Raw genomic sequence first — 13015 nt, 5'->3', positions numbered from 1 at the left:
GGGAGTTGACAAAGCTGCTGGTGATGTCATTCTCCAGACAGGGGAGTCTATATCAGTTGCCCTCTGCAGATTTAATCTATTAGATTGAGTTTTATAAGGGTGCAGGGATCAAACTGCCAGCCAGTGTCCTTGACTGACAAACCTGTTCCGTTTTGTTTGCCTGTGAAGGGATGCTACCTCCTACAATACTCACAGGGCAAGTTGTCTCCATAAACAACAGAATGTTTTGGGGTTTTGTGTTTGTTTATTTGGAAAAACCATCTGCAAAAACAATGCCCTGAGTGCTGTGCAGGAAAGCAGAGGCAAGCTACTGCTGTGTAGTTTAAGAGTTAAGTCCTGAGGAGATGAAAATAGAAAGCTTGATTGCTGGTTGCCTCATCAGCTCTTGTGAAAAGCAGCTGACAATGTTCGTGTTTGGAAGAGGAGAGGAAATTGGAAATCCATTACATTTCTCCTGGTATATCAGTCACAGGAATGTAGATGTCTGCAGTTCAGAAAATACAGGGAGGTTAAGGTGCTGAAGCCACAATTCATAAACGTCCACTGTCACACACTAGCAAAACAGTAAACTGGCTAAAAAAACAGAGGTTTTTTTCTTCAAACACAGTCTGTGATGACAGGAAATAGGAATTCTGTAGCTAAAAGGTGCAGCTTTGGGTGTTTTTTGCTTTCTGCTTTATTTTTGCTTGTGAATGAAAGCTGAAATTTAGCTTTGGCATCATGAATGTCAGTCACTAGACAGGGACTTGAACCGAGGGTAGCTTTCAGAATATCAGTGACCATTTGGATTGAGATAAACACCACAAAACTGTAACAAATGAAGCCCTTTTCCTCTCAAAAACTAACAGAGTGGTTGCTGACATCCACACACTTGTCCCTTCTTCACTCTTTTTTCCTTCACACTTCAAACCCTCTCACAGAGCTTCAGATCAACTGTTGCACGAGATACCCAGCACATTTCAAAGCCAGTGTCACACAAAACCTACAAAGTAGTTTGAATGATGGATATTAGGCCACCTCCTGAAATCTGCACTAAAGACACACATAAAGATGATTTTCAAAAAGTGCACAGCAGGATAAAAGAAAAAGAAAGTAGGTGGACAGTACTCAATTCCGACAAAATAAGAACAGTATACATTGCCTTTTAAAATGAAATTTCATTTTTCCATTGAATCAGCTGTTGGTCTTGTGATTCTGTCACAGATATGCATACTCTCATCCAGACTTCAGTATCTGGCTTCTGGACAGCATTAGAAATGTCAATATTTTAACATTGTTTTCTGAAACACTATCCATTTATTCACAGGATGCACAGTGGCCAGAAAATGCTGCATTTTTTTTTTTTTTTTAGTGAAATATTTCAACAGTGAAAAGAAATACAGGTGGAGAATCTTATGTCACTGATAATCCTCCAGCAGCTCCATGGTCCCCTTAGGGAACTTTTCAGCACAGCCAGTCTGCAGCTGCCAGGATGACAGGGAACCCCTGAGAGACCAGAGGACACCTTTTTGCTCGTTTGACTTACTGAAAGTAGAGCAAAGCTCCCATATAGACTTCAACATGCATTAACTTTTCCTTTTTTTTCTGATTTCAGAGTTTTTTCTTCGTGTTTCACTAAATCAAATGGATTTAGCAATTTGAGGAAGTTGAAGAGAGAATAAAAACTGTTTGGGGCCAGAAGGAGACAAAGAAACATTTGGTGACAATCTATGCTCCAGTTTGGGAGAACTTTTCCATCAGCTGTCCTCAGAGAACTTGAAATGCACTTTCTCTTGCCTTTTGCAGAACTGCTTTGCTTTGCCTTCAGAGTGAATGTGGCAATTTTCCAAGCCAAACATACAGGGAAGGGGAAATAAATCACTCTAATGTTTGGCTGGTAGGAATCCAAACAGTAGAGAAATTGCCCTCTTTCTCGAAAGTCTTGTAAAAACTGGCTTGATGTACGTAATCTTTTCAACTCACTAATGTTTCTGCTTGAGTAGACAGTTCACAAGCTATAAACATTGTGACAAATAATGAAGTAATCATGCAATTAGGACTCAATTACTTATGCTGTACGATTGACCTCTTGCATGTTTTCCCCTCAAATTAGAAGAAATTAATATTGTGTCTTTTTCTCCCCTCTGGTGCTAGTTTACAGCTTGAATTATGTGAAATCCAGGAAATTCAATTTCATGATTTTACCTTTGTAGCGTTGTCTTGACTGTGGTTTGTTGAGAGGCAGTCAGGGTACATGGTACATTTTGCTAGTTACTCACAGCATGCCTTTAAGTGAGGAGTGAGGTTATGCAGAGGATGATCTGTGGCTTCTTTCCCTCTCCAAAACCGAACGCAGTGTAGTGGGACAGAAAGGATGAGTTGACAAATTGTGGCTTATGAACTCTGCGCACTCCTTTGGCAATTCAAGCGCAGTTGTCAGGCCAAGGCTGTGCCATGTGGTTATCATTTGGGCTCTATTGGTACAAAGGAGCTGTGTAAACTGCATCGTTGGCTGAAGATGCGACTCAGCAAATATTGCTGAGTTCAGCCTGGCAGAGATAATCACCGTGCTTATCATGCTCATCCCCAGTCCACAGCCAGACTCTTTAGCTCTCTCTGTCTCTCCTGTGACGTACAACCTGAACCACTACCTGCTCTCTGCTCTTATGCCACATGTGAGGTGTCACATGCCTATAGATGTATCTCATACTGCTTGGCTCTATGAAGATATTGGTCACTGGTTTGTAAGCTCAGAAAGTTTTTCAATTCTACTGGAAGGTGTTGGCAAAGGGGGAAACAAAGAAGAAATAGTGGCTTTAAGGTGCCATGTAGTGCCATCTTAAAATATAGCTTTGTGAGTCTCTAGGCTCAGGTTGAAAGGAATCTGTCGGTCACTCATTCAGAGGGCTGCCACATGTCCCATGTCTTAAATTACTTTCTGTAATAGAGGCTTAGATCACGTGTCCCATATGGGAAGCAGTCAATACATGGGCTTTAGGTGTTACAGCACAGATGCAGTAGTTAACACGGATGCCAGCAGCTAAACCATTCAGTCTGGTGGCTGAGGATGGAAGACTCACACATGCCCAATGCATACTTACTGTACACCTGTATGATTAGGACTGTGACAGAGCTTGATACTTTGGATCTTGTCTGTTTTCAACTGCAGACTCCCAGGCATGTCTATTATGAGTATCTCATAAATGCTGTCAGGTAGTATGTTCTGCACCTTATTGATCTTTTCAAGGCTTTGTGTAAGAGATTCCTAACAAGGACCATCTTTCTGTCTGTTTGGAGTTCAGGATGCAAACCTATTTTTTTGGTGAAACAGATTTATCTTTTAGTGGTCAATTCCATTTTTCCTCTTGAGCTCTTTGCCACTGAAAGTGCTTCATTTATTTTTCACAGCAGCGGTGTTGCTGATTTGATTTTTCATGGATAGAGCTAGATCTGAGATGCCAGAATAATCTATTTCTCTTTTGACATGCCCAGTATATTACCATTAAGAAATGTCTGAGTTATATTTGCAATTAAGTTAGATAGTAATATCACTATTCTTAGGGGACCCTAGCAAGAACCAGAGGATGACACTAAATCGATACACTTCTATTTAAAATAACTAAACTAGAAGTCAGATGCTAAGCCAAATGGAAGTTGTTCAGACCTGTTAAAATAATGTTGTCAAGCAAGACAGGTTTTTGCATGAATAAAGAGAGAAATAAAGTAGAAAGCCATTGACTGTTAAAAAAAAGAAAAGAAAAAATAAAAAGAGAAAAAGAAAACATGTTTCACAAACCTCATGTAGTGCAAGAATAGCATGTGGTTTTCTTTTTAGTTTGGTTAACTTTATCTATTCTATTCCATTCTCTTCCAACACAATACATTTCTCACTTTATGTTTGATTGGAATTACTCTTCTAGCTGTAAGATCTGTGCATGCTGAGATCTTTTCTGCAAAACACCCAGGATCCTGGCTCAGTTTCCTTTTCATTGAAATTAATTCTTTCAGTTTCCACCCTTTACAGGACAGCCTATATGAGGCAGAATCTTTTCAGTCGTGAACACCTCACCACAGAAGCTATGCCAAAACACCCCTTCCGGAAGAACAATTCTTATCATTTCAGACAAGTTAATAAGGAGTCTTAGTGGAATAAGTTAGAGTGCTCATTACAATTCTCCGTCATTGTGGTTTCTTCTTTCCCTTTCAACCTGAATTTTAGACATACCTTTAACCTCCTTTTTAATCACTTATTTCCGAGGCTGCTGATCTGCATTCAGCTGGTTACTTTTTCAAAACAAGCTTCCTGTCTTTGTTTAATAAGTGTTTTTTTTTTTCTCTATACAGTGATGGTTGGGCAGACAGAGATGAAGTCATTGAAGGTTATGAACCTGAAGCAAATGGAGGCATCACTATCAAACTGCAGTCTCCAGAGGTGTTGTCATTTGATGACTACTATCTGAAGCTGCGTCTGGACACCAACACCCGCAACCCCTGGTTTCCTGAATTCTGGCAGCACAGATTTCAGTGCCGCATCCCAGGGCACCCACTAGAGAATCCCAACTTCCAGAAGAACTGCACTGGTAAATTGTCAGCTATTTTTGTGTTTGAATCTGTACTCTGGCAAAAACCCCCACCCAACCAAACAAAAAAACCCAAACCCAAACAAACCCAACAAACCCGCTTTTGAGATGTGGTTTTGTTTTTTTTTTTTTTTGTTTTTCTTTTAAAATGTATAAATCATTAATGAAAAGTGGCAACTCTAAATTATACAGATATAAATTCCATCTCTGGTGGGAGTATGTCTGGCATTGGTTGCCCATCCTGCTGTCCTCCTCTCAATTTAGTTCTGTTCTGTTATAGAGTGACTTCTTGCCTTTTCATGTTTTAGGGCTATGCTGATGCTGACAAGTGTGTCCAAATTTGCAATGTATTGTAAAAAATAAGTAAACATTGAATATTAACAAAACCATGAAAAAATTTAAAACTTTTTTTTTTTTCTCTCAGAGTCAGTTTTTCTGATCAGTTGAATAATCAGGAAGTTCACAGAAAGTATTATGGAAGAAAAAAATTATGAAAAATTGATGAATCTTAAAATTTTTCAGTCATCTGCTTCACTCTTTCTTTTCTGCACCCATTAAAACATTTATAGTTTGTATCCATTACACAACATTTGCATAAAAAACACATACAGATAGAAGTAACACCTCATTGCAAGAAAAATGTCTCTCTGCAGAGAGAGATTTTCTCTTACATGGCAGAATCTGAGAAAATAAACTAAATAGTCCAGTAAGATTGAATTTATTAGTAAATTGAGAGAGTTGATAATTTTTCTATAAAATGCTAAGTGATTTTGTTTTTTTTTTCAAATATTTTGTTTGTTGCATTGTAAATACTTTTTCTAGTCAAGAAGTTATACTCTGAAGGTAAAGGAAGTTATTCCATTAGAAACAAAACTAAGGAAGCCTGTCCTTCCATGGAAATCTATCCTGTTTGTTACATCAGTTGGTCTTCATGTGCTCCCTGAACTGATTTCCCATAATGTTTCTTAAGTTTCTTTTTTTTTTTTTTTTTTTGTTATAAGAGACCATCTAGTCCAATCCCTCTGCCAAAGTAGGTCACACAAGAATCAGGAATGTGTCCAGGTGGGTTTACAGAGACTCAGCTCCCTCAGCCTTTCCTCATAAGGGAGATGCTCCACTCCCTTCACCATCTTTGTGGCTGCATGCTGGATTCATTCAAGCAGTTCCCTGTCCTTCTCAAATGGAGGGGCCCAGAACTGGACACAATATGCCAGATGTGGCCTCATCAGGGCAGAGTAGATGGGAAGGATAACCTCTCTCAACCCACTAACCACATCTGCTTGTCGGTGATATCTTAACAACAGCTTCCACATTAATTTCCTCCTTCCTCCCAAGGTGTCTTACTAACAGATGAGACATATCACAAAATACCATCACTGACTCAAAACTGACCTGACATGCTGACTGACAGACAAGGTAACTTTTTTTTCAGAGGAGTCACTATTTTTAGGCTCTACAAAAATGTTGATTTATAGTGTGTGTGTATGTGTATTAATTTTTTTAATTGGCTTTGAGACTACTTCAGCTCAGACAAAGGAGTGTTAACTCATTTAGCCACCAGAGACAGAAATTTACTAAGAAGGATTTGAATTATAGATGCACAATGCACATTCAGAGCCTTTTTTCTTAATTGCAGAAGCTGAAATTTGCATTGTTTTGTTCATTCCATACACATAAATAAATTTCATGCTGATACTCTATAAAAAGGTTTCATTTTGAGGGATCTCAGCAGCTGTTGTAAATTCAGGTAGTTTGTTCTCCAGCCTGTATTTGATTATGAAATGAAAAGCTTTAATCTGAACCAGCATAGTCATTCTTCCTCTGCTACATCAAAGGCAAGTACGAGTGGCAAGTTTGAGATGGCCAAGAGGGGATGTTTCTGCATAGAACGTGTAGATGAGTTTTCAGACAGTGGTTGCTGTAGACTCTAAAACTGTACTTGAGTAAAAAAGCAGTTAAGCAAATTCATGGAAGAAAACCAATAAGGACTGTTTTATGGGGGAAAAGAAACCATTTATCTGTGTTGGAGGATTCTGATAGTTAATAGTCACAATTCAGGCACTCAGATATCTTTCATTCCTCTACAAAGGTCTGAGTTTTTGCATGAAGCCTCAAAATTTTGCTGAAAAGCAGGCAGCTCTTAAATTTGGTTGTGAACCACTGATAACCCTTAGGCTTATCACACACAGCTGAGAGATTCACAAATGCTTCAAATCACCAAAGGGAAACACCACAAGGTATCTATTCCACATAACCAAGAATCAAGAGACCTACGTGTCCCCAGCATGACTGGGAACAATAAAATTTTATTTGTTTTTCTTTAACTGCACAGAAATGACTTGTGACTATCTGGCCTCATCAGAGCTTTCTGGACACATATCTTTATCTGACCTTTCTAGGGGGATAAGAAGTCACTCCAGAGCTTACTGGTGGAGCCTTTCTCTCCAAAGATGTCTAGTATGACAGCGCCAAGACACTGCCTTCTTTACCTATTGCAGGTTAGGAGACAGTCCTCTTCACAAGCTCTTTGTGAGAAAACGGGAATCTGAATTGACTCTTCCCTCATGCACAAAGTACCTCCCTGCACAAACTTGAAGGAAAGAATCCATAAGTATTTGAAATCCATTAAAAATTATGATAGATGACATTCAGAATTCTTTGTGGTACTACAGATTTAAGTACTGCTGCTACTACTGCATCACCCCACAAAAATCATCTGTATTCCATACTGATATCAAGCACCTTCACTCCATTATGTCTAATAGCTTTCACTCTTACCTCACAATATTCCATCAATATTTCTGTAACAAAGTATGGAGTCATACATTATGGAAAAAGCTGAGTCCTCTTTGGTCCTAGAGAGTCCATGTATGTTATGAGCACATATTGTGACTGTCTCTGAGTCCTGATTTGTTCTGTATTCCAGAAGTGCATTGGTAGTCCTCAGTGAAAGCAAAGCACACCTGTACTTTTGCATGGACAGAAATGGATTCAAAGGCAGTAATCTTCCATGTCAGGAGAGTTAACATCTCAGGAAACTATCTAATGGAAGACAGAACCAAGGATAAAAATACTTGTGATATTTAGGGGAGCAGCGTGTATTTGTTTATACCCAGCAGTGGGTTGCCTAGGAACAGCCAGAAACAAACAAACAAACAAACAAAAAAAAAGGAAAAGGCAGTGTTGTTGTCCAACTACTTTAGAAAGAGCCAGAATACTTGGCCCTCTTTGTTTTGAAAAGGAGATTAATTACAAAGTTTGTATTTGAGAATCCTCAAATACTGCCTGCCCAGTATAATTTGCTCATATACAACCTAATCACTTGAGTGAGTGATTTATTCAGAATTGCCACTGGAATGTGAAGTTCAATTTTCAGCATTCATGGATAGGCAAGGACTTCTCCTCAAGCAACTACAGCTGCTGCATTTGCAATTTCTCACACCCTGTTACTGCTGAGTCAGCACTAGCTTGTGATTGCAGGCTCTCTGCAAAGGAAGGGAAAGCCAGTTCCTAGAAATCTCCCTTCTTTGATGACAGAACTTACTGCTTGAATTCTTTCATTCAGTCCCTGAGAAAAACAATGTTGTCCTTCAGGAATTCTCATGTTACACTGAATTCTGAATGTACATGCATATTTTTTGTGAGAAAAGTATCTGGTCTAAGTAGTACTGGAAGGAAGCAAGTTCATGTGTGTTCTACTCTGTGAAGTCTGTGGGAAGCCTAAACAGCTAGAATAGCTTACCTGTTTGTTCCAGGATTGTATGGTAGTAGTAGAAGTCCTTGCAAGAGAAGACAATCATTGAGAGTTTTACAGTGAATGCTCTTTTGGATCATCCCTTCTTACAAAAGTTAACTTACTTTTCCCACTTGGGTGGCAGCCAAATGAGTGGGAGCTATTTCTGACTTATTCTTTGCTAATGTTGTAGCCCATGCCTCTCATAACAGAAAGTCTCTTTTCCTCCCTCCCTTCATCTCTCTTTCTCTCTGCTATAGGAGATATTCTTCCTCAACACAATAGAATTCAAGTCTAAAATTTTTCTTATATGCAGATATATTGGATCTGGCTGAGATGGAGTTAACTTTCTCTACAGCATCCCTCGTAATGCTGTGCTTTGCATTTATCGCTAGACAGGTGCTGGTGACACACCAGTGTTTTGGCTGCTGCTGAGCAGTGCTCATACTGAGGCTCTCTCCACTGCCCACCCTCCCATCCCTCCTCAAAGGTCAGTAGGCTGGGAATTGGCAAGAGGTTGGGAGTGAACATAGGCAGGAGAGCTGACCCAAACTGACCAAAGTTTCCATAACATATGTTGTCATGCCCATCATATCTGAAAATTCATGGCAGTCTGGTGAAGGTTCCACTGACTGGAAAAGGGGAATCCTAGCCCCCTTTTTCAAAAAGGGAGATAAGAAATACCCAGGAAACTACAGGCCAGTCAGTCTTACCTCAGTGTCCAGCAAGGTAATGGAGCAGATCCTCCTGAAGACTCTGCTAGGGCACATGGTAAAAAAACAGAAGTGGTTTGTTGCAACCAAGATGGCTTCACCAAGGGCAAATACTGCCTGATAAATCTGATGGCTTTTTTGTGATTGGGTTCACAGCATTGGCAGGTAAGGGTAGCATAACTGACATCATCTTCCTCGACTTGTGCAAAGCATTTGACATTGTCCTGCATGATATCCCAGTTTCTAAATTGGAAGGACTCAGATTTGGTTAATAGACCACTTGGTAGATAAGAAACTGGCTAGGTGGCTGCTCTCAAAGAGTTGCAATCAATGGCTCAACGTTCAGATGGAGACCTGTGATGAGTGGAGTCGCTCAGGCATCTATCTGTACTGGGACTGGTGCTGTTTAGCATCTTTGTCAGGGATATGGACAGTGGGATTGAGTGCACTCTTCCTGAGTTTGCAAACAACACCAAGCTGTGTGGTGCAGTTGACACACTGGAGTGAAAGATGCCATCCACAGGGACCTTGACAGGAAAGGTGGGCCCATGACAACCTCATGAAATTCAGCAAAGCCAAATGCAAGGTCCTGCATCTAGGTCAGGGCAATCACAAGCACAAATATAGGCTGGAAGGTGAGTGGATTGAGGGCAGGCCTGCAGAGGAATTGTGGGTGCTGGTTGAGGAAGCATTTGTGTACTGGCAACCCAAAAAGCCAGCTTTATCCTGGGCTGCACCAAAAGAAGTGTGGCCAGCAGGTCAAGGGAAGTGATTCTTCCCTTCTACTCTGTTCTTGTCAGAGTCCACCTGGAGTACTGCATCCAGCTCTGGATCTCCCAACACAACATGTATCTATTGGAGGGAGTCCAAAGCAGGGTCACAAAGATGATCACCGGGCTGGAGAACCTCTCCTGTGAGAACAGGCTGAGAGAGTTAAATCTGTTCAGCCTGGAGAAGAGAAGGCTCTGAGGAGAACTTATAGTGGCCTTCCAGTACTTGAAGGGGGCCTACAGGGAAGCTGGAGAGGGACTTACAAGGGCCTGTGGTGATAGGACAAAGAGCAATGGTTTTAAGCTAGAGCAGCGTAGATTTGAATTGGACATTAGGAAGAAGTTCTTTAATAGGAGGGTAGCAAGACATTGGAACAGGTTACCCAGAGAAGTTGTGGATGCTTCATCCCTGCAAGTGTGTAAGACTAGGCAGGGTGAAGCTTTGAGCAACCTAGTCTAGTAGGGGATGTCCCTGCATTTGCTTTTCTTTATTAAACTGCCTTTATCTTGACCCATGAGTTTTTAATTTTACTTTCTCCTCTCCTGCTGTGTAGAGGAGGAGTGAGAGAGTGGCTTGGTGAACACCTGCCAGACAGCCAAGGTCAAATAATCACAGTAGAAAAGATGTATTTTTATATTTGGCCATTATCCTGTGGCTTCCTTGATATCTAGCAGGCCAAAAATACTTCTGCTATGGAGTTCTTAAAACGTCCTACCACTAAGGTACTTCAAATGTTTTCCATGTAGTAGCTACATTCTTTAGGAAACAAAGTGTGTCCTGTGACTCCACATGAACCCATGACTCATCATGAAGAACCTGAGGAACCTGAAGATATACAAGTCCATGGGACCTGATGAAATGCATCCCAGAGTCCTGAGTAAGTTAGCTGATGTAGTTGCCAAGCCACTCTCCATGATATTTCAATAGTCCTGAGAGTCAGGTGAAGTCCCTGGTGACTGGAAGAAGGGACATTACACCCATTTTTAAAAAGGGTAGAAAGGAGGACCCTGGGAACTATTGATCTGTCAGCCTCACCTCTGTGCCCAGGAAGATCATGGAACAGATCCTCCTAGATGCCATGATGGGACACATGGAGGACAGGGAGGTGATTCAAGACAGCCAGTATGGCTTTACTAAGGGCAGGTCCTGCCTGACCAGCCTAGTGGCTTTCTATGATAAAGTAACTATGTCAGTGGATAAGGGACGACCTATGGAAGTGATTTATCTAGAGTTCTATAAAGCCTTTGGCACAGTCCCCCACAACATCCTGCTTGCCTGGTTGGAGAGATATGGATTTGATAGGTGGACTGTTCAGTGGATAAGGAATTGGCTGGATGGACACATCCAGAGGGTAGTGCTCAATGGCTTGAAGTCCAGATGGAGAGCAGTGACAAGTGCTGTCCCTCAGGGATCCATACTGGGACCTGTGCTGTTTAATATTTTTATCAACAATATTGACAGTGGGATCAAGTGCACTATCAGCAAGTTTGCAGATGACACCAAGCTGAATGCTGTTGTCAATATGCCAGAGAGACAGGATGTCATCCAGAGGGACCTGGACAAGCTGGAGAGGTGGGCCCAGGAGAACCTCATGAGGTTCAACAAGAGCAATGCTGGGTCCTGCACCTGGGTTGCAACAACCCTCACAATACAGACTGGGGGATGAGGTGATAGAAAGCAGCCCTTTTGGAAAAGGACTTGGGGGTGCTGATGGACGAGAGGCTGGACATGAGCAGGCAGTGTGTGCTTGCAGCCCAGAAGGAAAATCACATCCTGGGCTGCACCAAAAGATGTGTGGCCAGCAGATTGAGTGAGAGGATTCTGCCACTTTGCTCTGGTGAGACATCACCTGAAGTACTGTATCCAGGTCCGGAGCCCTCAACATAAGAAGGACACAGAGCTGATGGAGTGGGACCAGAGGAGGGCCATGAAAATGATTGGGTGGTTGGAGCACCTCTGCTATGAGGACAGGCTGAGGGAGCTGGGATTGTTCAGCCTGGAAAAGAGGAGGCTGTGGGGGGACCTAATAGAGGCCCTGCAGCACCTGAAGGGGGCCTACGAGAAAGCTGGAGAGAGACTGTTTACAAAGGCCTGTGGTGACAGGACAAGGGGCAGTGGCTTCAAACGAGAGAAGAGCAGATTTAGATTGGATGTTAGGAACAGGTTCTCTACCATGAGGGTAGTGGAACACTGGAACAGGTTGCCCAGGGAGGCTTTCTCTACAACTACCTGAAGGGAGGTTGTAGCCAGGTGGGGGTTGATCTCTTCTCTCAGGCAACCAGTGACAGAACAAGAGGACAGTCTCAAGCTGTGCCGGGGGGGGGGGGGGTGGGGTGGTGATATTGCCATAACCTGAAAGAGCACAATGCAGAGGTGTTTTATGTATCAAACTCCCACACTGCAATGCATACAGGAGTGGTGCAGTGTTACACAAACACAGTAGTAGAAGTACAGCTGTATTATAGTTATGTCTGTGGGACAGTGTATGAAAGCTGCTAAATCCAGTCATTTCGATGGGTGCTTCTGAAGCCAGCTTGACATGTTTGGACGTAGTTAAGATCTCTCTGAAAAGCATCCCTAAGTGTTTGCCACCATTATTGCCCACTCCTTAGAAAGTAACTGGTTTTATCACATCCAGATGTAGACAGAGTCCTTATAGTTTTAGGAAGGTTGCATTTTTCTTTGACATTAGATAATGTCTTTTTAGAAGATCTACAGAACTTCTACTCATGCCTCTGTATTTGAATGTGAAATTCTCCTTGGCACTTACTGCATCAGAGAGGAAGACAGAAAACTAATGTCTGACCTCAGATGGTTTTGTGCTTGGCTAATGTATCTCTCAGACTACATCCAGTCCTTCAGTATTGCAGTTCAGAGCTACTCATAATCAAAAATTTGTTTCTCAAGACTAATCTTAGTTTTGATGAATTTGTATGAGATAGCACAGGGCCCTCATTATCTCATATCAGTGGACAAAGCACTTCAGGACATTTGCTTGGGTTTTTCTGCACTTTGCTAAAAGGGTAAATACATTTCCAGTGAGAGTTGATCTGAATGGTTTTTGGTCTTTTGAGTTGGACAAATTCCACCCAGCAGACATTATTAGGGCTCATTCTGCTGTGTCAAGTGCTCGTAGGTGCTTCTCTTAGGACATTCCTTTAATCTCAAAATCTGCAAGACTTGCCCATGGAGCACCTGTATGAGACTTTGCACCAGCAGAAGTACCCCACAGTAACAGT

At 41.7% G+C, this 13015-nt stretch overlaps 1 protein-coding gene across 3 annotated transcripts in view; it reads left to right on the top strand.

Annotated features, from left to right (window-relative positions):
* The window catches only part of GRM1 (glutamate metabotropic receptor 1), a 179585-nt gene that overhangs the window by 111298 nt on the left and 55272 nt on the right, over positions 1 to 13015 (top strand). For all 3 annotated transcript variants that reach the window (XM_054399272.1, XM_054399274.1, XM_054399273.1), the window contains exon 3: positions 4324 to 4559. In XM_054399272.1, coding sequence (XP_054255247.1) covers positions 4324 to 4559 — 236 coding nt within the window. The remainder of the gene's footprint in view (positions 1 to 4323; positions 4560 to 13015) is intronic.

This window comes from Indicator indicator, chromosome 2, assembly GCF_027791375.1.
Source record: "Indicator indicator isolate 239-I01 chromosome 2, UM_Iind_1.1, whole genome shotgun sequence".
Classification (NCBI taxonomy): Eukaryota; Metazoa; Chordata; class Aves; order Piciformes; family Indicatoridae; genus Indicator; species Indicator indicator.
This window is presented reverse-complemented; position numbering and strand designations above follow the sequence as displayed.